A 23,507-nucleotide genomic window follows, 5' to 3' on the forward strand; every position below is an offset into this window, starting at 1 on the left:
AAAAAAAGCCCCCCCCCCCCGGGGGGGCAGAGAGGGGGCCAAAAGGCCCCCCTTTTACCCCCCCCGGGGGGGGACCCCCCCAACCCAAAAAAGAACCCGCGGGGGCCCGGGGGGGGGACCCCGGGCTGTTAAAAAAAAACCCCGGGGGGGGGGGGCTTTTATACCTGAAAACCCGGGGGGTGGGGGGGGCGCAACCCGGCTGCGGGGGGGGTCCACACAGGGTAAGGTGGGGAAGACCGCCAAGAAGAGGCGGCGGCGGCGGCGGCGGCGGCAGCGCGCGCGCGGCGCGCGCGACGGGGGGGCGGAGCAGCGACCGCTGGCGCGGCCGCTGCTCCGTCTGTGCCAGGGACGCGCGCTCTGCGCCGCTGCAGAGCGCGCGCGTCAGGGCAAGGGGCATGCGTGGCGGCGCGGGACGCGTGGCGGCGGCGGCGAGCACGCTCCGTGAGCGGTGAGGCGGCCGGGCGAGGGCGCGGCGGGTGACGGGTCAAGGGAGCAGCCCACACCCGGCGTCGCTTTTTGAGCGACGCCTGTGGTACGCCTGCGCAGGGGCCGCAGGGCGGTCAGTTGTGGGGCGAGGCGGTGCCGGCCGCGGGCCGGGTGCAAGGCGCCGGCCTCGGCGCCGCCTCGGCGCGCCGCACGGGCGCGGCGAGCCTCTGAGCGGGAGCCGAAGGTTTGCCGCGGTGGGAGGTGGTAGGGAGGTGGCGGTGGGGGGGCTGATTTTTCTTTGCCGCAGAGGCCGTCCCTAGCTGTGAACAGCAAAACGGGACAGTATCCATCCTTCACGAAGCCCTCCCAACTCCCATATACCTATACTCTAGGCCCGTTTGTGCTCTGCCAAGTGTCATCCATCCTTCTCACTTTTATTAAACGTGCCACCTCCCCCCAGGACGTCAGCTTCAGCTCCCTGTCCTCCTCTTCACCCCCCTCTCCACTCCCTCTCCGTCCCGAGTGGCAAAGACGTAAAATAGCCGCAGGGTCGGAGGCACCACCATGTGGTACCCCTCGACCTGCCCGCCCTCGAGCGGCTCGCAGATGACGCCTCCAAAGCCGTGGCGGCGCAGCAGCGCAACGACGCGGTCGAGGCGGCCGTTGATGTCGTGCACCTCTGCGACGACCTGCCTGATGGCAGCCCAGTGGCGCGCACTAATGCCGCGCAGCACGGCGAGCTCATCGCCCTCGCAGTCCACCTTGAGCAAGTCGACCCTCTCCACGCCGAGCTCCTCGAGCAGACTCGAGAGGGTGACAGCTCGCACCGCTGTCGCCGCCACCGTCGACGTCGCCGCCGCCGCCGCCGCCGTCGCTGCCGCTGCTGCCGCCGAGGGAGCTCCGCGCTTGACCGCCGCGTCCAAGCGAGCGCGCTGTGCGGCCCGCTCCCTCGGGTGGCAGGTCGACTCGGCGGGTGCATCACCAAAACAGTGGAGCTCGTGCTTCCCTGGCCGTTCGCGCAGCAGCGCCGGCACGCAGCGCACGTGGGCAGCGCGGAAGAGGTTCCGCTCGAGGAGTGGGAACGTGTGCGGAGACGGCTCCACCGCGAGAACGCGTGCGCGTGGGTTGATGGAGAGCGCGAGCAACGAGAAGAGGCCCAGATTGGCGCCGGCGTCCACGATGAGTGGCGAGCCGCGCTCGGGCACATGAACTCCGTGCTGGAGATACGACCGGCGAACAAAAATCTCCTCGTACAGGAACTCGGCCTCATCGAGAGTGCCCGGCAAGTACTCAAACGTCAAACCGGAACCGTCCTCGAGAAGCGTTGGCGGCATCAAGCGTCTTCAGGCTGGTTCAGGCCATGTCTTGGCAGGTCCGGTTCGCAGGTCCGGCGCAGGTGATATCTAGCGCCACCCGGCTCTAGCGCCACCGGCTCCAGCGCTCTTTGACTCAAATTTCTTTTGCGAGGACCTCGTACTCGGAACCATCTTCGGAATCGGATGCTGTGAGACCGCAGGCCCTCCGAAAGCACGGCCGCCACCCCGCCCCTTCAGCCCTCTCAATACCCCGCACTGTACATGGCGCTACAACGCGACGAGCGGTTCGCCCAGAGCTGCCGCAGGGCAAGTATTTGCTGCGTCGCGACGAAGCGGTCCCGCTCGGCGCAGTACCCCGCCACTCCACACAACCGGCCGCGGCTCTTACTCTTGTTGGGGGCGTTATGACGCAGCGTCGCCGTTCCCTCCCTCGGGGCCAGCACAGCCCCTCTGCACCCGCCCTCGTGGTGAGAGAGCTGCTGGCGCAGGACAGCCGTCTTTGCACCGGGCGTGCCGCCGCCGCGGCACTGGCGAAAGAAGGAGCCCATGAGCGCGGGGTCCGAAGCGCAGCCGTCCGACGTCCAGGGGTTCACGCAGTTGGCACCGCCGTAGCCCTGGCGCTCGAGCAGGAACCGGTGCACCTAAGAACAGCGGCAACATTGGCCAAGACCCTTTCCTGCAGCAGCTATGGTGCCTAGGCCGGGCTGACTCGTAGGACGCGTCGGGCGTGCTCAGCGGTCAGTACGTACGCCTTCGAGTCGTAAAACTCTCGGCACCAGAGAAGCCGGGCACCGGCACTCAGTAGCCTCAACTCCGAGGAGTGACGCGCCCGCGCCTCCAGCCGCTCTACGGCGAGAGCCGCCACGGCTCACCCGGCGACGCTCCCTCTCTCCGAAGGCGGGCCATGATGAGTGCATCCTCCTCAGAAAGCGGCGCCTCTACCCTCGCCAGCTCAGAAAGCGGCGCCTCTACCCTCGCAAGCTTCTCTCCCAATAGCAGCCTTTGCACGTAACTCAGCTCGCTGCGACACGTCTCAAGCTCGCCAGAAGCGCGCTGAGAAGATGTTGACGTGGCAGGTATATTGAGCACACTGCGGGCCAAGCTCTGCCACTGAAGTAGAAGCCCCAAACAGAGTGCGGCAACCAGAGCCGCCGAGAGTGAGGGGATTATCGCAGGCATGTGTGCGTATCCAGGAGGACGCGCGAACAAGTTTCGGGTGATAAAAGTGTTCTTGCGCGGACTGGCACCACTGGACTATCGGCACACCAAAAATCGGGGAAGGTAAGAGCTACACTGGCTACATACACCGAAAAAAAGCGAAGAGAGGGGTAGGAAGGCGGGAGAAGCCGCGGTAAGCCGTAAAAGCCACCCAGAAAATGCCGCAAAGGTGAAATTCCAAAGAGAAGCGCAAAACTCGTTCCTTTTGGTAAAATAAAAACCAGCCCACTCTTCTCCTTTGCACCTGATGCTACAGAGGGCTGACAGCGCGCTGACATCTCCCCGCGGGAGGGAGCCCATCGCACCACCAGGTGGAAGAGAAGAAGCGCTGATAAAAAACTCGTTCGCACCGACCGCCGCGGAGCGCAGATGAAACGAAAAACTCGCGTCGATGCAGTATCGGCAAGACAAAGGCCAGCCGCGGTCGCCGGCGGTGCGGGGTGGGGATTCGAAGGAGCCGCAGGAGAGCTCGGAACCGTGCACGGAACAAGGCTCGCCACCGAACCCAGGTCGCCGTGCGGCGGCGCCGCCGGGAAGAGCTAAAGCTGGAGAAGCCGCAGCTCGAGTGCTCCAGGGCGGACCACGCCTACTTAGTGCTGATGGCGCGCCGGCGGGCAGGGCTGCAGCAGCAGACAGGGCTACTTGTAAGACCGCCGGGCCGCAAACGTCCGAGCCATCCTGTGGTGCGGCCCTCGCATCGACGACGCTTTCCGACCCATCTTCTCCTGTGGCCCTCGCATCCGCGACAAGGCAAGCTGCGGCAAAACAAGAAGCAGACGAAGCGGCTAGCGAGGTGGCTGCCCAGCGCAAAGCTGAAGAGTCGCTGGCAGCTTGCGACCAGGCAACCTACGAGTCGCTGCTTGGACTTCTCGAGATTGTGCGCAGCCCTGGTTTCTCCGAGCACACTGGTCTGCAGCCGTGGGTGGGGACACCCGAGCCGCAGCTAGGTTGCACCACGGCGGGTCTCCTATTTGACCTGTCGCGTCAGCAGCAGCGGCTTGTGACGCCGTTCGGCGCGCTAACGCTGTCCTACTCGCTCTGCTTCCCGGGCTACCTCGAGCCGTCCGCGCCTCCGCCGGCACAGGACGAGCACTTGACACCGTTGCCAGGTCGCACTCTCGCCGTCCGGCCGGAGCGGACCTCGCTCTTCTTTGCGCTGTGCAGCTCAGGCGCACCGCACCTCCTTGCCCTCTCCAAGCAGCCGGGCCCTCGTTTTGCAGTCGACTCCGTGCTGGGAGCACCTCTGCCAGCTGGCGGGCTGAGAGACGCCCCGGCCTCCGAGCACAAGGCGATGCGAGAACGCTGGTCTGCCGTCACTCGCGCGTCAAGGCCAAACATGGCGGCTCGCTTGACCGCCTCGCTTCAAACGCCGGGCACTCCAATCATCAACGAGCTGACCGGGCGCTGTGACGCGGTGCGCCTCGACCTTCTACCACGCCTCAAGCAGCACCGCGCATTCACTTGCGCGCGTACCAAGCCGAGCGAAGAGGATCTAGTGCGAGCCATGCGTGCCGGAGGCAACGAGGTGGAGAAGGCAGCACGGCACCTGCGCGCGATGCGGCGCGCGGAAGACGGGCTTGTCTCGCAGCGTCGTGGGTACGTGACGCGCGCTCAAGTACGGGAGGTGTTGCAGACGTGCGACTATGATGAGCGGGTCGCGAGGCTGCTGCTCGACTCGCAGCGTCAAGTGTCGAGAGTAGCTGATGACATTCTTGCCCAATCGGGTCTGGAGAGCGGCATAGGCTGGCCTACACGGCCAGACGTCGAGGCCCGGCTCGCAATGGCAGGGAATGACGAGGTGAGCGTGCTGTCGGCGCTGATTCAGGAGAACCGCGCCTCGGTGGAGATGATGGCCGAGATCATCACCTCCGACACCATCGACCGTTTCCTCGCGCCGGAGCGGGCATCCCTTTACGGGCTGTCCTCGCCCCCGACTACAGAGGAGCGGAGGCGCGTCGAAGCACTCTACGACGAGTTCGGGCGCTCCGAGGAAAACCTCCATCATTTTCTCTTTGCCGTGGGCCAGATTGTGTGCAGCCTCGACAACCTCACCACTCCGGCCTGGAGGCCTCTCCGTGAGCTGGATGGCCCGGCGCTGCAGCCCTCGGAGACTAAGCTCCGACCCCGCGCTGCTCTCAGGCCAAGCCGGTGCGAGTTGGAAGGGTACGTGCGCGAGTTCGGCGGCGACCTGGCAAAGGTCTGCCCATCGCCACGTTCCCTAAGCTCTCGCTCTTCACTCTCCGTAATTCAGTATCTATGCCGCAGGCCTTCCTGCGTGCCAACCGGTGCCTGACCGACGCGGCGCGCAAGCTTGGGTCGCCCGATCGAGCGACCATCGCCCGCTACGTGCGCGCTGCCGAGTGCAACGAGCAAGAGGCGCACGCCTTTGCACTGGCGGTATGGAAGCTCGTAAACACGAAGCCGCCAAAGGCGGTCAAGTCAAAAACGCCCGCGCCGCCTGCTCGCGGTCGAAGCAAGGGCGGCAACGAAGCCAAAGCTCCCGTCACTTTGGCGGAGAAGTGTGGTTTCCCCTCGCGCGCCGAGGCCGAGGCGGCATTGCTTGCCGTCAAGGCTGGCAAGGACCGCCTCGCAAGCGCCGTGGCTATGCTCGAGCGCGTGGACGTGCTGCATCGCTTCATCTCGCCGACCTTCCCTGTGCTGCTTCGTGCTGATGCTTTGTGGGCGGCGGCGGAGCCTCGCCAGGCTCGCTACTTGTCTGCAAAGCCCCTCTCTGAGGAGGAGCGCGCATTGGGCGAGGATGGCCCGAGGCAGTTGCTTCGCCGCCTCGGCAAGATGCTCCAGGACCTCGATGAACGGGGCCGCTTGGCACCTGAGCCGAAACCACGCGCTGAGGCTTTGCTCTCGGGAGCCGCTGCCACGGCCCCAGCGTCGGTGTACGCAAGCGCGACCTCCGAGACACGAAACCGCGGGGTGCCTCGGGAGATGGCACGGCAAGCGCTGGACGATCACGATTTCGATGTTGATGCGGCGAACACCGCCAGGTGTGCTGCCATGTAGCGCTAGCCTCTGATTGGCGGCCAACCCCTTAGGCCAAGCGATGGCTCTGCGGCGTGGGAACGGTGCTCGCGCGAAAGGAGCACTTTGGCGTCGATTCAACCGAAGAGGAGAGCACAGCGTGCCAACCCTTCGCCTAAAGCGCGCGGTGAGCCGACGCCTCTCAACAGGTGGAGGCTGTCTTCGAAAAAACTGGAAAGGACGCCGCTGCGGTCGTCAGCCACTTTGAGACCGTCGCAGAGGTCATGGACGAGGTCGGCAGGCTACCCGCAGTCGGCCGATCGGATGTCGTGCTGCTAATGGGCCTGGACGGCGAGGGTTGTAGCAGCGCAGGCTGGCCCCGCTGTCAGCGCAGAATTTTGGCTACCTGGAGTGATACGCTGGAGCCCGATCGCGCCCGCTACTACTTAGGCTTGGTCGCGCGAGTGTGCGCATGCTTGCGCGGCCTGTCGCGCATCTTCATCGACGAGGGGACGCTGCTTTCTATCTGCCGCGCAGCAGCGCCCACAGAGGATGACCGGCAAGGGCTCTTCGGGGGATGATCACCACGACTTGATAGCCCACAATGAGCTGGCCTACTATGACGCCTAGGCGATACATCTGCGAGTGCTTGCATCGCTGCGCCCTCTCTGAGGCGGGACAGCCCGTCTCGCCAGAGCCGTCGGAACTGAGCGAGGATCCGGCCGAGGCGAATGCAGAACGGGTGATGGCTGCGGCGCTGGCTTACATGCGAAAGGTCTCCGAGGTGCAGGTCTATCTCACCACCTTCCCAGAGCTCGACCAGCCGTCGACGCGAGCCGCGGCCGCAGCCCTCGACACGGCCGACTTCGACTCAAAGGCGGCAGGCCGTTTGCTACGTGCGTGAATTGCATGCGTTAGAGCGCTGTCCGCCCCCCAACCCTTAATGAGATTCGCTCTCTGGCAGGCGATGAGCTCCGCAAGAAGCGACAAGAGGCAATGCGGGAGGCGTACAAGCGCAAGTTAGAGGAGTACAAGAATGGCACTCTGAGTGTATCGCGTGTCTCGCATGACACGCTGCCCGGCGTGCCGAAACAGGCCCCGGCTTGAGTCTCGAGTCTTTTAGACACTCAAGACACGGCCCGATTCCATCGTGCTACCTGCTACGTGCACGTCTCGTCGTGAACGTTGGATTGAAACTGTGTGTGGTCTCTGTGTGTGGAGTGTGTTCCTGTCGTGCGTGTAAAGAGAGTCTTACGATTGTTTTGAAAGAGGGTGAGCCTTGAGTCCCTGTACAGCGCGGCGATACAGCGCGCACCCGACATGCAACTCCCGCGCGCACCCCGGCGATCGACGAGTGCGAGTGAGAGTCCCCGTGTGCACAATTAAAGTTCATCTCCACCGGGTGTGCGGGACGGGCCTCCGCGCGAGATTGTCGCAAGGCGCAGCCTGCCCTCAAACTCTCAGTAGTCGTCCTCGTCCTCTAGCTCGGCGGCGCCCTTGGTGCACGCCTGGTCGTTGTACATCTGCGCAATCTGCGTCGCGTTGGTCGCATCCTCGGGGCCCTTGTCGTCGCGCACGCGCAAGAAGCGCGGGAAGCGCAGCGCGATCCCCTTGGCGGCGTCGACGAGGCCGACGGCCGCCTGGTGGACGGGCGAGATGGAGAGGTCCGCGGCGAGCACCTACGAGCTCGCCAGGGAGGCTCCGAGAAGGCTCAGGTAAGGCTCGGCCTCCCGGCGCTGCCAGGGAGGGGGGGGGGGGGGGGCTCGCGCGCGCCTCCCAGACCTGTGCCGGCTCGAACCAGACGTCCGGCATCGAGTTGTCTGCCCAGTCGGGCGTGCGGTAGTACTTGGGCGGCGCGTCGATCATCTTCGGGCGGAGGGCGTCGGTGAGCTCTGCGAGGGCGGCGTCGGAGAAGCCCGTGCCGATCTTGCAGACGGACTGGTACTCCTCCTCCTCCTCGTTGTAGCAGGCGAGCAGGTAGGCGCCGAACACGCCGGTCCGCTTGCCCTTGCCGTGGTACGCGCCGATGGGCACGAGGTCGCACGAGTCGGTCATGCCCTGCAGGTAGTCCTTCTTCACCTGGAGCCGCGGGAGGGGGGTGAGCCGAGCTTCGCCGAGGTGGCACCCGAGACCGGGCCGAGGTGGACCTTGAGCCACGAGAGGGAGCGCTTGGACGGCTCGTACGTGGCGTCACTCTGCAGCGTCTTGACCATCAGCCCCTCGCAGTTGCCCTTGATGGCCTGCTGCAGCCAGTCAGCAATCGCGTCCTCGTCCGTCGGGTCGCTCGCCTTGGCAAAGTCGAACTCGGCAGGCAGCACGCGGAAGGAGGCCTGGAGTGGCCAGCGAGTCAGTGCTTGCGATGGAGTGCCGGCGGTGAGTAGGAGCAGCATAAGGACGCCTTGAGCGCGTCGCGCCGCTCGGCGAGCGGCTTGCGCAGCAGAGGCTCGCCGTTCAGGTAGAGCAGGTCGAAGGCGAAGAGGCAGACTTGCACGGTGATGTTGTCGACGGACGCGTCCTTGCGCTTCCGCGTGGAGAGGACCTGGGAGGGCGAGGCACGGGGCGGTGCGCCTCTTCCTACGCTGGTGTGTGTGTGTGTGTGTGTGTGTGTGTGTGTGTGTGTGTGTGTGTGTGTGTGTGTGTGTGTGTGTGTGTGTGTGTGTGTGTGTGTGTGTGTGTGTGTGTGTGTGTGTGTGTGTGTGTGTGTGTGTGTGTGTGTGTGACGGGGGGGGGGGGGCTGGCGGGACCTGGAAGGGACGGATCTCTCCCGTCTCGCGATCGACGGCCACCGCCTCGGCGTCGATGATGAAGGAGGAGACGCCGTCGGCGGTGGCGCGCGGCACCACGGCGGCCAGGTCGGGGTACCTGTGAGAGGGCTCCGAGAAGGCTTGTGGGAGGCTCGTGGATGGAGCGCGGCCCCGCGGCGGGCAAACGTCGGTGCACTTCGAAGTCATGTCCTCCGAGTTGCGAGAGAAGACCTTGACAGTCCCGTCCGGCAGCATGTGCACCTGCGCGGGTCCGCCAACGCTCGGCCGAGGTTCGCCGCGGTGCGCCGAGGCTCGCCGAGATGAGCGCGGAGCACCTGCGCGCGCTCGCCGTCGTACTTGAACTCGCACGTGAACCCGCCGCTGCCCATCCGGTCGAGGACCTCGGAGATGCCCTTGGTGGGCTTGGCGAGCATCGGCTTGACGGGGATGCCTGTTCCGCAGTGCGCACTCGTCGGCTCGACGAACGGGAGGCTCGTCCCTCGGCTTGAGGGGCGGCGCGCCTGCGGTGAGGTGCGCGTGCTTGTGCAGCTGCGCGAGCCCGTGCGAGAGCAGGACCTCGGAGATCTTTGCGTAGTTTGGGAGCTCGCAGTACACTTGCTTGACAGTGGAGACCGCGTCGTCCAGCAGCCGCACCAGCGCCTCCCCCTTGGGCAACACGCCCCCCGGCCCTCCCGGCTGCCCTGGCCAGAAGGGCGCGTCCTCCTCGCCCGCCGCGGCGGCGGCAGCAGTGGCGGCGGCGGTGGCGTCTGCACTCAGCGGCGGCGGCGACAGTACCACGGCGTGCGCGAGGGCGGTCAGCACGGTCGCCTAAGGAGGAGCGCCTTCAGCCTCATTCTCTCAGCTATTTCTCTCAGCCTCGGTCTGGTGAGCCCGTTGGGCCCAGCACGCCTCCGCGAGGCCGAGGCGCATCTTGCCTACTCGTGGTTGGGCCGTGGCTCATGCGTGGCTCCTTCGTGGCTCGTTAGGCCGAGGCGCATCTCGCCCTGGCAAGCGCGCACGATGTACTGCGCCTCAGCGCCCTGCGCGGCGACCAGCATCGACTTGATCTTCTCCTTCTTGCGCGTCATCACGTCCTGCGACGGGCAGGAGCCGGAGGTGTCCCCCCGGGCCCTCGGGGGGAAGCGCGACGTCTCTCGGGAGTGTCTCGGAAGTGCCCTTGCCTTGCCCGACGAGCGCGCAAGCTCGACGAAAGCGGCGAGGACGCCTAGTCACACCCGCAGTCGTCGCGGCATGCCCCCCCCAGCCCTCTGGCAGCCCGAGGAACGCGGAAACGACGCCCCGGACGGTGAGCGGTTTCGGCTTGGAGAAGGTGATCTGCTTGCGCCGCGCCGCCATCGCCACGGCTCCTAGTCGGGCATACCCAGGCGCCGTCAGCGGAGCGAGGCTCGAACCCGCCGGACGAATGTTCGCCCTCGCGACGGCGCCTAGGTCGCCCTCCTCCTCGAGCTGCGCCTGCGGGGCTCGCCAAGGACGTGTCCCGGACGCGTCCCTGGGCGTGTCCCAGCTCCCTCCTCACGGGGGGCGGGAGCGCCTTGACCGACTCGACGCTTTTGCCGCAGGTCTCCGCCACCGCCTAGGGGGGGGGGGGGGAGGAGAGAGGACACCGTCTAAGGTCACCGTCCGAGACGCGACTCTGCAGCCGATGGAGCAGGCGAGCCGCCTTGATCATGATCGAGTCGCCCACGCCAAGCTCGAGACCCTCGTAGGACGCGGCGATCTTGAGGGGGGACGTGGGGGGTAGGGGGGGGGGCGAGTGAGGGGGTGAGCGCGTGAGCGGCGCGAGGTGGAGGAACGCCCTCGCAGGGGACAGCACTGGCCGCTCTGTGTCACTCGCTGCGTGTGCAGAAGGTCGGGGGAGCAGGTGCGTGTGCAGAAGGTCGGGGGAGCAGGTGCGTGTGCAGAAGGTCGGGGGAGCAGGTGCGTGTGCAGAAGGTCGGGGGAGCAGGTGCGTGTGCGCGTGCGTGTGCGCGTGCGTGTGCTGTGTCCTCTCTGCGACCGCCTTGTTCGTCGCGACGCAGATGGTCGCGTGCAGCTGCTCGGGCGAGGTTGCGATGACGGTGCGGAACGCGTTGCACATGAGCTGCGTGATGAGGAGCCGCTTGCTCTCCGCCTCGATCGCCACGAAGGCCTGGAGCGGGCCGCACGCCGGAGGCCGGCCGTGAGCACATCACTCTTGCGCCTCTCGCCGGTGCAGCGGCCACGAGTACACACGAGCACACGGGGCAAACCAGCGCAGGGCCCACGGCGGCGCAGGACAGTGGGAGGAGTGGGAGAGGAGTGGGGGTGCAGCCGAATGCATGTCTGCTCGAGTGCTGGTCGGAGGGCAGCGGCCCCGCATCTACAGACGGAGGGCATTGGCCAGGAAGGCGAAAGGAATGTCCTCGCCCGCGCCCCACGTCGCCGCCGCCGCGGGGTCGTACGAGAGGTACGCCTACAGGGAGGGTCCGGGGAGGGTCGGAGAAGGGTCCGAGAAGGGCCCGAGAAGGGTCCTCGCAGGGTCATACGCAGGGCGGTACGCCTGGAGGTTGAGCGGGCTCGTCTCTGATCTGATGGGGTGGTCTCGCATTCCTCTCTCTCTCCTCTCTCTCCGCGCGCCTCTCCTGTCTCTTCTCTCTTCTCGCATCTCTCTCCCTACGAGAACGTGGCCAAATGTTGCCTTGAGGTCGAGCAAGCTCGTCCCCACCCGCTTGGCGCCCGACGAGGAGGGCTTCCCGCCCGCCGAGCCGCCGTCGAGCGTCTTCTGCTCCGCCTTCTTCTTCGGGGCAGCGGCCGGAGCGGCGGCCGGAGGAGCGGTCGTCTCGTTCACCGGCGCGTCGCCGCCCGCGCTGGCCGAGGGCTTTGCCGCGCCTGGCGGGCTCGCGCCCGTCGGCCGCCCCTTGAAGTAGGCCTGGAGCGATGACGAAGCGGCCGCGGGTTCCGCCGTCTCGTCGCCCGTGGGGCGGCCGTCGCCATCCGCAGCGTCCATGTCCTCAGCCGGCGCAGCATCCGCCGCATCCTCCTCCTCATCTTCATCATCGTCGCGAATCACCGCCGCTTTGCGGAGGCGCTTGCGGCCTATGCGATGCGACATGGCGCTGGTGCGGGCAGGGCGGCCGCACGCGGCGCGCGCACGCGGGCTGACGCACCCGGTGCTTGCACCTCTGTCTCGGTCATCGCCGCCGCCGCAGCGTCCTTCGGCGCGCCGTCCGGAGTCGAGCTGCCAGCCGGGGGCTCCACCGGAGAGACGTCGTCGCGCGCGGCGGATTTATCCGCCGCGTCCGTCTTGGGCTTGAAGAAGGAGGTGATCATCGGCGAGTTCTCCCGCGAATGTCGTTGTCCCACTCGCGCCTTGGCGATATAATAAAAAATGTATTATCCTAACGGTGTGGGGGCGCGGAGGGCTTGTTGGCGAGCCAAAATGGTGTTTTCCGAGGCGCTGCGCTAGGCTCAGAGCGAGTTCGCGCTGCGCTAGGCTCAGACGGCGAGTTCGCGCTGCGCTAGGCTCACAGATGCGAGTGCGCTGCGATAGAAGAAAAAACAGGGTCGAAACGACAACCGAAGGGAGGACTGTGTAGTGTAATCATGTGTCAAGAATCACGTGCTGCTGCTGCTGCTGCTACTGCTGCTGGCCTGCTGCTGCGCGGCGAGCGCCGTCGCCGAGGCGGGCCTCGGCGGAGAGCGCGATTATGCGGCCTTTTCCGCGACCCGCACAAAGAAGAGGCGCCCTCCGTCAGCCTCGACCTGCCACCGGCTCGCGTCGACCGACCCGGCCGCGTGCCACACCTCCACAGCCCAGTGCGCCAGCCCGCAGAAGTTGCCCTCCTCGATGCCCCATCCCGTGGGCCACGCGGCCAAAGCGGTGCCGAGAGGCGGCGGCGGCGCCGCGGTCGCCTCGAGACGCGCCGCGACGGCGTCAAAGGCGATCCGCCTCGCGCCCGTCGCGGCCGCCTCGGCCAGCAGCGCCTCCCCGGCCAGCCGCGGGAGGTCGCCCTCCGTCTCGAACCAGCACGACGAGCGGCCGTCGGCGCACGCCTCGTCCCACGCCTTGAGCTGGCGGACAAAGGCCGCCAAGCTCTTGAGGCCGGGCGAGGGCGCGGCGGGCGACGGGGCAAGGGAGCAGCCGGGCGAGGAGAGGTAGGAGGTGCTCGCCGGCGAGCGCTCCCGCGCCTGCGAAGGGGCAAGGCCTGAGGGCGGGCGGGCGGTCGGGCGGGCGGGCGCGGGTGGGGGGGATAAACGCTGCGCCGCCAAAGGAACCAGCGACACTGGCCGCGGCTCGTCGCCACGCGCCGGCTCGGAAGAGGGGCTGTCGGCGGCGAAGCAGAGTGGCACGCCTCGCCGCTCGAGCCGCCGACAGCCCCCCTCCTCGACGTGACGGCCGCTCCCGGAGCCGGCCGGTGCGCGCCTGACCCACGCCCCCTCTCGCACCCCTCCGACCCCCCCTGCGCGGCGCACCCGTCCGCTGTGCGCCGGCTCGAGCGCCTATTGCCAAATCGCGACGTTTGAGCGCAGCGCACGCATCCTCTGGGCGCCTGAGCGCGGCGGAATCTTGCCAGAATGTGGCCGCAGGAAGAGCCTCCGGCGGGCCTCCGGCGGACGCCTGGCGGCGTGGCGCTGCGCGCCGGCCTGCGGCCCAAAGCCCGAACGAGCGGTCAAGTTAACTTGACGCGCCGAATCCCTTGGTTGGCCCTCGCAGCTGTGATACAAAAGTGGGGACGCGCCTGGCGGCGCGCCCCCAAAAAACAAATTTCGGGATGAACACCGAAAAGGGGGCTAGACGCGTCCCCCATGACAAGCGATCCCACATGACAAGCGATCCCACCACAGCGTCTGTGGGGAAGACTACAACAACGAAGCTTGAAGGCTGGACGAGGGGGCGGTCCGCGGAACTAAGGAAAGCTCGGAGCGCCACGCAAAAATTAAGGCGTTTTCGCGGGCAAAGGGCACACGTCCCCTGTGACGTAAGAGAGGACCGTCCTCCCCCCTCACAGACCGCATGTCTGGCCAGCGCAGTCCGCCAGCCGTTTCGCTATGGGCACGGCCAGCAGCATGAATGCGACCTTGTCCAGGTTCTGCCGCAGCGCCGGCGGCAGCCGGCCAAGCACTCCGCGCTCGAAGAAGTCGACCTGCTCGGCGGCGGCGACGATCGACGAAGGCTCCTCCAGCGCGAGCGTCCTCGGGTTGCACTGCAAAATACCCGGGTTCTTGCTACAGACGTCGCGCGCACCCTCTGTGCCGAGCATGCCGACGAGCACGTCGTAGCAGCCGTAGATGTTGGATGGCGAATTGAGGTAGGGGAGAATCGTACCCGTGTTCCGCATTGCGGCGGCGACCGCCGATGCCTCATTCGCATAGCACGCCCGAAGCGCAGCCCAGAGCGCCTCGGTGCTCTCGCGCGGCGTGTCCGCGGAGAGCAGACCGTCCACCTCTGGCGGGAGGCGCGCGCGCTTGGCCCGCATGTCTTGCGTTGTCCAGCGGGCCATGCAAGACGGCGGTGATAGGCGAGCCGCAGGGAGAGGAGAGGTGGGACGAAGCAGCGGCTGGAAGCTTTGTGCGGAGACGAAAACGAGGAGCAGCATCGTGAGTCGGGTTGTGCCTTTGTGCGAGTCCGACCGAGCTACGCCGAGCAGAGGGCCCTCTGCGGCGCCAATATGCAAAAAAGAATTTTATAACAAAACTCCCTCGCACAACACTGGGCACGGGACTTGTGCAAAAAAGAAAATAATGGCGCAATCCTACGCGCACCTCGCGTGAACCACTCTGTACGGCTCCGCGCCGTCCATCGCCTTTGCGGTCGCGTTCTGAGCCCGAGCGACGAGCTGCCGTGCCGCCACGTGCACAGTGCTGCATCCGGCCGCGTCCCTCGCGTGGAGCAGCCACGCCCGCCTCGTGTCCCCCTTCGGCTGATGGCCGGGAGAGAAGCTCCACGCCGGCAGCTGCCGCCCTCGCCTCAGCTGAAACCTCGCCGGCCGCTGCCCGGTCCCGCCGCACCGGACGCCATTGTCGCGCATCACGCCGCCGCAGGCCGGGTCGGACACGCAGGCGGCCTTCGCCTCGTCGAGGCCGCGGTACCGCTGGTCGCACGGCTGCTGCCTCGGCGGGTTCGGCAGGTTGACACGCGCGAGAGTGAGCCAGCACGCTCCGCCGTCGTCCGCCTCGACTTGAGGGGCGGCTGGCTCGCCCGGGAAGGACGGCTGCGGCGCCTCGGAGAGAGAGCAGCGGGCCCTCTGGGCCTGGTGCCCGCCGCCGCCACGCTGGGCAAAATACTTGAGGTCGATCCGGTGCGCGCACAGCGCGCCTACCCCGCGAGCGGCGCTCAGCCGCACGTTGCTGCCTCCGAGGCAGGAGACGCGCCCGAAGCGAGCGACGCCGCGGCGCGCGATCCAGTTGAGAAGGGTGGGGATGGCGACCTCGCACTGCACCGAAGCAAAGGCGGCCGCTCCCTCGCGGAAGGCGGCGTGCGCGGCAACCGGGAGGAAGGCGACGTCCGCCCACCCGAAGCAGCAGGCGGCGACGCCGAGCCCGGGCGACGCCGCCTCGCAGAGGGACGCCGACTCGTTGTGCCAGAACCAGTCGGGCTCATCGTGCAGCAGCTCCTACTCCCTCACCACTCCTCCTTCGGTACCCCGGTGCAGTAGCAGTGGGCAAGGCTCTCCACGTGAGGAGCTCTCCGGGCGCAGGCAGAGCGAGCGGGCGCTGCTCTTGGAGTCCTTGGCGAGCAAGCCGCCCGCCGGCGCGAACGACGACTGCTCCTGCGAGTCGGCGATCACGCCCGCCCAGCCTCGCAGATTGAGAAACATGTCGGCGTGAGCAAAGAGCAGATGCGCCCGCCCGTTGGCGGCGTCGGCGATGTTGCGGTGCGCGTACATCCGGTGCTCGGCCGGCACGCACTCCACAGCCGGCAGCCGTCCTTCTCGGGCGCTCACGAGCCTCTCGCACAGCGCCACCTCGGACGGCTTGACGGCAGCGCGCACGCTCCAGCCCAGCCTTCGCAGTGCGGGCGCGTAGTGCAGCCCGTCGAGCAGTGTCGGCAGCCGCTCGACCGAGCGAAAGTCGTCGAGCCAAGGGAACTGGAGGAGCAGCAGCACCGGGACTGTCGAAGTGGAGGTCATCGCCGGAAAGAAGCTCCGGCAGACAGCACGCGAGAGCGCGACAGGTTCCGCTCGATTTTTTGGATTAGGGCTTCTCGGCGGATTGCACTTACGCGACAGCGGCGTTTGTCACTGTGCGATTTCGGGGTTGTGTTTCTGTGAACAGCGTCATGCTGCTGCTGCCGCTGCTTCTGCCGCTGTTGCTGCCTCTGTTGCGGTTGCTGCCATAGCTGCTGCGGCCGCACCACCCGGCGAGGCCATCCTCGCGCGCACGGACGCTACAGGCGCGGGCGCGGGGGTGGAGGGTGCGTATGAGGCGGAGATGATGGAGGCGCTCGCCGCGTGCGGCGACTGAGCGCCTCCCTCTCTCTCCGGCTGCGCGCCTGACCGGTGCGGCCTCCGAGTCGGCGTCTAGCGCGCGCGATAAGGTTTTTGCTCGCCTTCCCTGGGACCCCGTGTTGCGTGACTCTGTGCGATTTCGGGTCCGGGGTTGTGCGTTTACGTGAACAGCGTCATGGCGGGGGACACAGGGGAGCAGCATCGGAGGAGTCGAGTGCCTCTCAGCAGCACACACATGGCGTTCCTGTTCGCGGAAGCAAAGGAGGACGCGCCCGAGGGCGGCGACATGTTCGCAAACCCTCGCATGGCTAGAATGATGAGGCCCGCTATGCGCATCATGATGAACGGGCTTATGAAGGTAAGCGCGCTCCTGGCCGTCGTCGCAGTACACCTCCGCACCTCGCACACTCGATCGCACACGCCGCAATACACCTCCACACGCCTCGCACACCGCAGTACATCTCCACACGCACCTCGCACACCGCAGTCATCTCCACACATCTCGCACACCGCAGACATCTCCACACACCTCGCACACGCGGCGGCCCACACCCCGCCCAGGTGACGACGCACGACAACGACTGCACTCAGAAGGAGGTGGCCTCCTTCATGGTGCCGTCGTCGGTGGGGAAGCCGTTTAAGGACGCGCCAGGGACCTTCGACCCGAGCATGCCTGGCCGCATAAAGGACGTCATGATGGGCGGCATGATGGTAATGCACCGCAAGGTGATGGAGGCGGGGCCCGAGCCACACAACAAGGTGAGCCCCCCCACCAGCACCGCCGCCCTCCTCGCCACCGTCGTCGACCCCGCTCCTGCCAAAGCTGCAGCCCATACCACCGCGCCGTCCACACGCCACTCCTACTTCACCGCCGCCGCCGCAGGGCATCACTTGGGAGAAGTATAACGAGCACCGCGGCTACACCACGCCGGGCCACGTCGAGACGTCGCCCGCGATCGGCGACATTGCCCCCGACGGCCCGATCTTCTCGATCGAGGCGGCGGGCCGAACTTCGTCCACGCTTCTCACCGAGGCCTCGAAGCTGGCCGCGGAGTATGGCTCCGACAAGGTCGTGCTCTCCTTCGTCGGCATCACGTGCCCCTTCGCGCGCGCGTACTGCTTCCAGGACCTGTACCTCGCCAAGAACAAGGCAGTGCCGACACTCAACGTCTACATCCGCGAGGCGGAGCCCTGCGACGTCTTTGACGCGGGAGGGATGCACTGCACCTCGCCGGTCGCATGCCGCCGCCGCGTCTACTGGCACAAGAGCGCCGACGAGCGCGCCCTCGTCGCGCGCGAGACCAAAAAGTACTTTGAGGAGTGGGAGGGCGAGGGCCGGTGTGCCATGTGGATGGACTCGATGGACGACGCGCTCGAGGCGGCGTACGAGGCCCGCCCGTGGCGCCAGTATGTGATCGAGGCCTCGACCGGCAAGATCACCGGCAAGCTCGGCCTCGCCCCCTTCAACATGGTTGGCAAGTGCGCAAGCATCAAGGCCGCCACCCACTAGCCCGCCGAGTTTATGCGTCGCTCCGCCGACCTATGCGCCGCTCCGCCGCCCTCTGCTCGCCGCCGATCGATGCGGTCGCTCGCCTCAAACTCCCTCGCGCGGCCTCGGCCTGCGGGAGCGGAGCACGGGCGTACAGTATTGCTAGGAACCGCCACTATCATTGAGCAGCAGCAAAGGGGGGGTGCAGGCGGCGCCGTCTTTCGCTGAGAATCCTATTGAGTGAGAGTGGCTCTCTCTCTCTCTCTCTACGCTCTCTCTCTCGCTATCGCGCTGCTCCCCGTCCCAGCCGCGGGTGCTGTGTACGGGCCGCGGGGACTCCCTCTAACTTCGCCGTCTATAGCCTATAGGTACTCCACGGTAGTCCCAACCTCTCTCCACACACAAGTTTTGCCACTTTGTAGGGAGAGATTTTAGAAAACTAATCTCTTCTCTCAAGTTTTGCGACGCTCTCGAAGAGCTGAGGAAGTGGCTTGCACGCGTCTCGTGTCTCGAGCGTCACCTACTAGCTAGAGTACTATTTTCACGCACGTCCTAGGACTCTGATCCTGTTCGCGTCTTTGATACAGTTTTCGGTGAGACCGGAAGCAGATTCTGAAAGAACTCGGCATTCAGAATCTCGGGATTCAGTGACGCGACAGCGGCGCCGAGTCCCGAGACGGATACTACGCGACAGCGGCGCCGAGACGGATATCAATGCGAGAGGAGGAGACACGTGCCCGTCGAGCCTACCGGCCGCCCGTGTAGGCACACGTCGGCGAAGTAGCGTAAGATGACAGGCCATCCCACCCAGGTCACACACAGAGTTGCAGACCTCAGCGAGCATGACGAGCCTCTCTCTCGCCGGCGGCGGTGGGGTTCATGGCCTGGACAGCGTGATCGGGGACAGACATGGGGTTGCGAGTTCCATCCTCGAACGCATTCAGCCAGACAGAGGACGTGGGCTGCGCTTATCTTGGGTGTGACGCTGACGTTGGCGTGCGGGAAGACCATATCTTTGCACCTCCGTCGCTGAGGTAGAGGACAAGGGAGAGACGTCGAACGGCCACATCGACCCGAACAGAGAGAGAGAGAGAGAGAGAGAGAGAGAGAGAGAGAGAGAGAGAGAAACAAAGAAAAGAGAAAAAACGAGGGATTCGAGGAGGAAGGGTTCTTTCGGCTGAGCCGGTGCGGAAAGAAATACTGGAGAACTCGACTGCTCGCTACAGGAGATGCGCGCTGAGTTTGCCAACGAGCGAGGTGCGGAGCAGCTGGTGCGCGCGGTGCTTGCCGACGGCCAGCCGGCTGCAGCGCATCAGCGGCCGCCTGTTCTGTCGCCGCCACCGCCGCGAGCGCGCATCTTTGCCCACAAGGTGTCGCGCGATGATATGTGTGATATGCAACATCAAAGAGATATATTTGCCACTTTCCGCACAAACATGGCACCCGACCAGCTGAAGCTCTAGACTCGTCGACCGAGCTCTGGACGATGCCGACCTCAAACCACCAGCGCCAGCAACGACGTGCCGCGGCTCGCCGCGCCGCTGTTGCGACCGACGACGTGCCCGACGCCGTCCCGCGGCCGAAAGGAAGAGGCCCGCGCAACCACTTCTGGGACCCGCGGCCGCCGGGCGTGCGGCGGCACAACGAGTCGAACGAACCGAACCAGCGCAGAGCGGCGCGTCTCGCGAGCGCCCGCGGCCGCCACGCCGACGCCGTCCGCGGCCGGCGGTGGTCGCGAATCAACGCGGCGCGGTGCAACGAGGCCAAGTCCTTCCAGGCTCCCGCCAGCAGCGCCTCGTGGCGTGGGCTGCACGGCCCTTCGAGACGGCCCGGGGGGCGGTGAGAGACCTCTCCCGCCGGCATGGCGCACTATATCACCCGTAGAGGCCTCTCTATAGTCGCCTTTTGGCACCTCCTCTATCCACGCCGCCGATTAGACCTCGCCGCATCGCATCGCCCCCTTCCCTGCCCCGTCGCCCTCCTGAGCTCTCCCTCCTTCGCTCCAGCCATGCACAGGACGGCTGGGCCATTGGCCCGCGTGCCAGGCGTCCGGGACGGCCGGGTATCGGCTCCGTACTTTGAGCCCTCTTGGGCCACCCTCGCGTCCACCGGCCGGCAGAGCACCGCTTGGGCGACTCAGACGGCCCGCCCGACCAGCGCGTTCGATCGTGCCGCCCCCACAGCGTCAGTGGCGTGCGTGGGGTGGCAGGCGGCGTCAGCGCAGCCCCTCGTGGGGGTGCCCACCGCTCTCCTCTCACCGCTCCCCCCCGCCCGTGGCACCCCACACACTCGTCCCTCCTCAGGGGCGCAAGGCGGCACGGCACGTTCAGCGCTTGCCTCGGCCCACCTCGCCTTCACGCCCGCCACCGCGACCAAGGAGGTGGCCTCGGCGGCCCAGATGAAGCCCGTGCGGCTCGTTTGGGAGCCGCATGCCGTCCCTCTCTCGCCGGCGCTGCTCACCACGCCAAAGCCTACGCCGAGGAACCCGTCGCGCCCGTCGCTCACGAGCTGGTGGCTCGCATCGACCGAGCCGTCCAGCTTTCTCACGCCCTGCCCACGATCAAATTCGAGACGACCAACATCCGACCACAAAAAGGCCCGCGCGTGCTGCGCGGGCCGGCGAGCGACTAGCGAGCCAACCTGCTAGTTATGCAAAAATGCAAAAAATGTGCATGGGCAAAAACCACACGCATTTTTGGGCGCAAGAACCACAAGACACCCGTTCCCCTCCAGCCCTCCAACCCTCCGAGCCCTCCGAGCCCTCCGAGCCCTCCGAGCCCTCTTGGGGGGCAGTCACATAAGCCGCGACTTCGTTTTCTTTATCTTTTTGCGACCCCTCCCGGAGGGCCCTTCCGACCCCTCTCGAGCCCCCCCGCCACGAAGATCCTCCCCTGTCCGACCGTCCCTCCGAGCCCACCCGGCGTCTGGGGAGGGGGTTAGCCCTGTGGAGCCCTCCCGACGCCAATCCGACGGGGACCCCTCCAGCCCTGAGCTGTGGGCTGGCGAGCCACGGTCCGGTCGGAGGGGTGGAAGTGGGAGGGCTCGAAGACGGACCTCTCTCGCTCCGGGAGGGTGGAGGGGTGGAGGGTGGAGGGGTGGAGGGGTGGTTGAGCCCTCTAGCTCTAGGGCTATACCCACCCGGAACAGTTTGCCGGCGACGGCCGCGCGCGGTTGGCATTGTGACGATGGGTGCGCGCGGCCGCGTCGCGCCCGCCATGGTTCGGCGCGGCGCGCCTACCAGCGGCAATTGTCGAGGCACGGGAACGCTTACCCGGGGTCATCCTCTGAGCCTGGTCGTCGGCGCCGCGATGCCACGGCGGCGCATTCGACGTCGTCGGCGCGCTGTGCCCCGCGTTGAGCCCCGCCGCTCGTAGCGACGGCAGCAGGTCGGCCCGGTGCAGCGCGCCCTGGCCGCAGACTGAAGAACGGCCACGAGGGGTGTGTGATGTGCGGTGCGGGGTTGTGAGGGGGCAGCGTCTTTGTGTGTGCGCGCGCGCGCCGCTGCCGCTCGTGGTTTGAACTGCCCGCTGTCCCTCGCTGTCTCCCTGCCCTGTGCGAGCGGAGAGGAAGATGGGAGGTCGGCCTTGAGAGCTTTTACGGGGGGTTCTCCCCGCGCCAGAGGCTCTCTGCCTCTCTATACATATTATAGCCCCTTTTACGGCGCGGAGACACACTGGCATGTTGTTGATGAATGATGAGAGGCGGCGGTACGATATTCTGTTATACTACCCGAAAATACCAACAGCCAACACACAAAAGATGAGAAATAGACCCCCCTCCCCCGGGGCTCGCCCGCCTCCCTGGCGACCGTCTCCTAGACCGCCGTACAATCATGCAGTGTAGATCGCAGCAGTAGAGCGCGTACCAAAGTAGCTTCAGGCGGCGTCGACGCGCACCACCCGCTCCGCATCTTGCTCGCCCTCGTAGTGCCCAACGGCGCCATCGGCAAGCACCACGCGCACCACCCGCTCCGCACCTTGCTCGCCCTCGTAGTGCCCAACGGCGCCATCGGCAAGCACCACGCGCACCATCCGCTCCGCACCTGGCTCGCCCTCGTAGTACTGCACAATGCCGTTGGCAGCCTCCATGCGCACCCTCCGCTCCGCTCCTCGCTCGCCCTCGTAGTACGCCACGCTGCCGTCGGGCATCTCCGTCCGCACCATCCGCTCCGCACCTTGCTCGCCCTCGCAGTACACCTCACTTCCATCGGCATGCACCGTCCGCACCATCCGCTCCGCACCTTTCTCGCCCTCGTAGTACGCCTCACTTCCATCGGCACGCACCGTCCGCACCTTCCGCTCCGCACCTTGCTCGCCCTCGTAGTAGTGCACCATGCCGTCGGCCAACTCCATGCGCACTACCCGCTCCGCACCTTTGTCTCCCTCGTAGTGCTGCACCACGCCGTCGGCTAACTCCATGCGCACCATCCGCTCCGCACCTTGCTCGCCCTCGTAGTGCTGCACCTGGCCGCTCCGCAAGGAACGCAACCGCAGCTTCGCGCCACTCTCTTCGCCGCGCTTCAGTCTCCAGATATCGATGCGATTGTCTCCGGGGCCGTCCAGCTCCGTCGAGAGGCAGAGCGCCGGGCTCACCCTCGCAAGCCACGGGAAGTGGTCGGCGCTGGCGCGGCGGTCGGCGGCGTATTTGCGCAGGATGGACTCGGTCAGAGGCGAGGGTGGGATGGCAGCGGGTGCGGATGCGGCGAGGCGAGGCGAGCGGCGCGGCGCGGCTACCCGCTGGGCGAGCTGCAGCCGCATCACCACGGGGAAGAGAGGGTCCTTGAAGCGCGGCAGGCCGCTGCGCAGGGCGAGGAGGCCGAGGCGCGGCGACGCGAGGCTGAAGGCGGCGCAGTCGGAGAAGTCGTCGACGCCCTCGAGGATGCGGAGGTGCAGCTCCGGCGGCAGCTCGGCCAGCCAGTCCGTGGGCGGGGCGTCCTCCTCGGTGTGTGTGGCGCGAGGCGAGCGCGGCATGGGAGGGGTGCTGGTCACAAGCGGCGGGAGCGGCGTTTTCTGAACGAGCGGCGTGAGAAGAAGAAATACGCCGCGCGTGCAACACATGCGTGCCTCGGAGAAAGACTGCGAGTTGCGGAAGCGATTGCTCGGCAAGGAAGGTGTTGTCGCTTTGCGGGGTTTCTTTTCTTCATTTCCAAAGGCAGCGCATCCAGGCGCCTAGGGATCGGCCTTGCACTCTCTACTGTTGCTCTGGGAAAGCTTGCGCGCCAGCGCGCCACACCCTCTGCCACCATTACCATGATCGCCTCGCCCTCGACGCCTTCTGGCCGCCTTCGAAGCGCGGCATCCAGCGCGATCCTCGTCGTCGCCGGCTTCGCGCTCGGCCTGCTGGGAGCGGCGACGTCGCCCACGTTGGAGCGCTTCCGCTCAGACTCGTCATCGGCGGGGCGGACGCAGGTCACCAGCGTGGACCAGGCGTTTGGCGCAGTGCCGGACGCATTTGGGCAGCAGGCCTTTCTCGCCCATGTGATGGTGCAGTCCACCTTGTGGAGAGCTAGCTAACATGTACCTCCCTTTCCATTCCCTCAGGCTACCCAGAACTTCAACTCGATAAACCCCTTCTACGTCGACCCGTGGGCCCGTGACCACGTCAAGCTCTCAGTGACGCCGTCCTCGGTCGGATGCGGCAACGATGGCAAGGAGTTCGTGCGGCCCTTCTACGTCAATGTCCGAACCACCACCACAGCATAATGCCCGTGTCCACAGCCGCACCGCACGCTTTGCAGCGCACACCCCACCCCACCCCCCCCCCAGTCGGCTGGCTCGGCGGCCACTTTCAACTGGTGCGAGGGCAAGACCTGCTACCTCACTCTCGAGATCGGAGGCGACGCTCTGCACCACGACATCGGGATGGTGCGGATGCGAGGCTGCCCGGTGAGCACTGCAGACCCGCCACAGAC

General features: G+C 66.5%; 7 protein-coding genes across 7 annotated transcripts; 3 read left to right on the plus strand and 4 right to left on the minus strand.

Moving 5' to 3' along the window:
* Window positions 1–1,034: 1,034 nt before the first annotated feature.
* EMIHUDRAFT_59788 (hypothetical protein) lies at window positions 1,035–1,229 on the minus strand (the record flags this gene model as incomplete). The annotated part of the gene is made up of 1 exon (XM_005794015.1): window positions 1,035–1,229. A coding segment is annotated over one exon (195 nt), but the record flags the coding sequence as incomplete, so codon positions are not given.
* A 1,359-nt stretch (window positions 1,230–2,588) lies between these two features.
* On the minus strand, window positions 2,589–3,260 carry EMIHUDRAFT_194051 (hypothetical protein; the record flags this gene model as incomplete). Its single annotated transcript, XM_005794016.1, has 2 exons — window positions 2,589–2,742; window positions 3,205–3,260. 2 exons carry the CDS (start codon window positions 3,258–3,260, stop codon window positions 2,589–2,591), a joined length of 210 nt encoding a protein of 69 aa, XP_005794073.1.
* A 91-nt stretch (window positions 3,261–3,351) lies between these two features.
* Window positions 3,352–6,115, plus strand: EMIHUDRAFT_94889 (hypothetical protein; the record flags this gene model as incomplete). The annotated part of the gene is made up of 4 exons (XM_005794017.1): window positions 3,352–3,393; window positions 3,802–5,157; window positions 5,226–5,615; window positions 6,011–6,115. The coding sequence occupies 4 exons, from the start codon at window positions 3,352–3,354 to the stop codon at window positions 6,113–6,115; spliced, it is 1,893 nt and encodes a 630-aa protein (XP_005794074.1).
* A 1,057-nt stretch (window positions 6,116–7,172) lies between these two features.
* On the minus strand, window positions 7,173–8,935 carry LIG (putative DNA ligase; the record flags this gene model as incomplete). Its single annotated transcript, XM_005794018.1, has 6 exons — window positions 7,173–7,615; window positions 7,710–8,015; window positions 8,084–8,219; window positions 8,333–8,475; window positions 8,681–8,798; window positions 8,877–8,935. 6 exons carry the CDS (start codon window positions 8,933–8,935, stop codon window positions 7,397–7,399), a joined length of 981 nt encoding a protein of 326 aa, XP_005794075.1. The 3' UTR covers window positions 7,173–7,396.
* A 3,226-nt stretch (window positions 8,936–12,161) lies between these two features.
* EMIHUDRAFT_431741 (hypothetical protein) lies at window positions 12,162–13,359 on the plus strand. Its single transcript, XM_005794019.1, has 2 exons — window positions 12,162–13,158; window positions 13,230–13,359. The coding sequence occupies exon 1, from the start codon at window positions 12,263–12,265 to the stop codon at window positions 12,866–12,868; it is 606 nt and encodes a 201-aa protein (XP_005794076.1). The 5' UTR covers window positions 12,162–12,262; the 3' UTR covers window positions 12,869–13,158; window positions 13,230–13,359.
* Window positions 13,360–19,222: 5,863 nt separating this feature from the next.
* On the plus strand, window positions 19,223–20,247 carry EMIHUDRAFT_431749 (hypothetical protein). Its single transcript, XM_005794020.1, has 2 exons — window positions 19,223–19,832; window positions 19,900–20,247. The coding sequence occupies exons 1-2, from the start codon at window positions 19,458–19,460 to the stop codon at window positions 19,996–19,998; spliced, it is 474 nt and encodes a 157-aa protein (XP_005794077.1). The 5' UTR covers window positions 19,223–19,457; the 3' UTR covers window positions 19,999–20,247.
* A 1,224-nt stretch (window positions 20,248–21,471) lies between these two features.
* Window positions 21,472–22,566, minus strand: EMIHUDRAFT_194057 (hypothetical protein; the record flags this gene model as incomplete). The annotated part of the gene is made up of 1 exon (XM_005794021.1): window positions 21,472–22,566. The coding sequence occupies one exon, from the start codon at window positions 22,564–22,566 to the stop codon at window positions 21,472–21,474; it is 1,095 nt and encodes a 364-aa protein (XP_005794078.1).
* Window positions 22,567–23,507: the final 941 nt, after the last annotated feature.

The sequence above is a fragment of the Emiliania huxleyi genome (genome assembly GCF_000372725.1).
Source record: "Emiliania huxleyi CCMP1516 unplaced genomic scaffold EMIHUscaffold_1, whole genome shotgun sequence".
Taxonomy (NCBI): Eukaryota; Haptophyta; order Isochrysidales; family Noelaerhabdaceae; genus Emiliania; species Emiliania huxleyi.

Excerpts from the sequence above, each read along its gene's own strand:
- EMIHUDRAFT_431749 (XM_005794020.1), top strand. The coding sequence starts at position 19,458 with ATGGCGCACTATATCACCCGTAGAGGCCTCTCTATAGTCGCCTTTTGG. Across the intron at positions 19,833-19,899 it reads CAGCGCAGCCCCTCGTGGGG|GGGCGCAAGGCGGCACGGCA; the intron begins GTGCCCACCGCT and ends GTCCCTCCTCAG.
- EMIHUDRAFT_431741 (XM_005794019.1), top strand. The coding sequence starts at position 12,263 with ATGTGTCAAGAATCACGTGCTGCTGCTGCTGCTGCTACTGCTGCTGGC.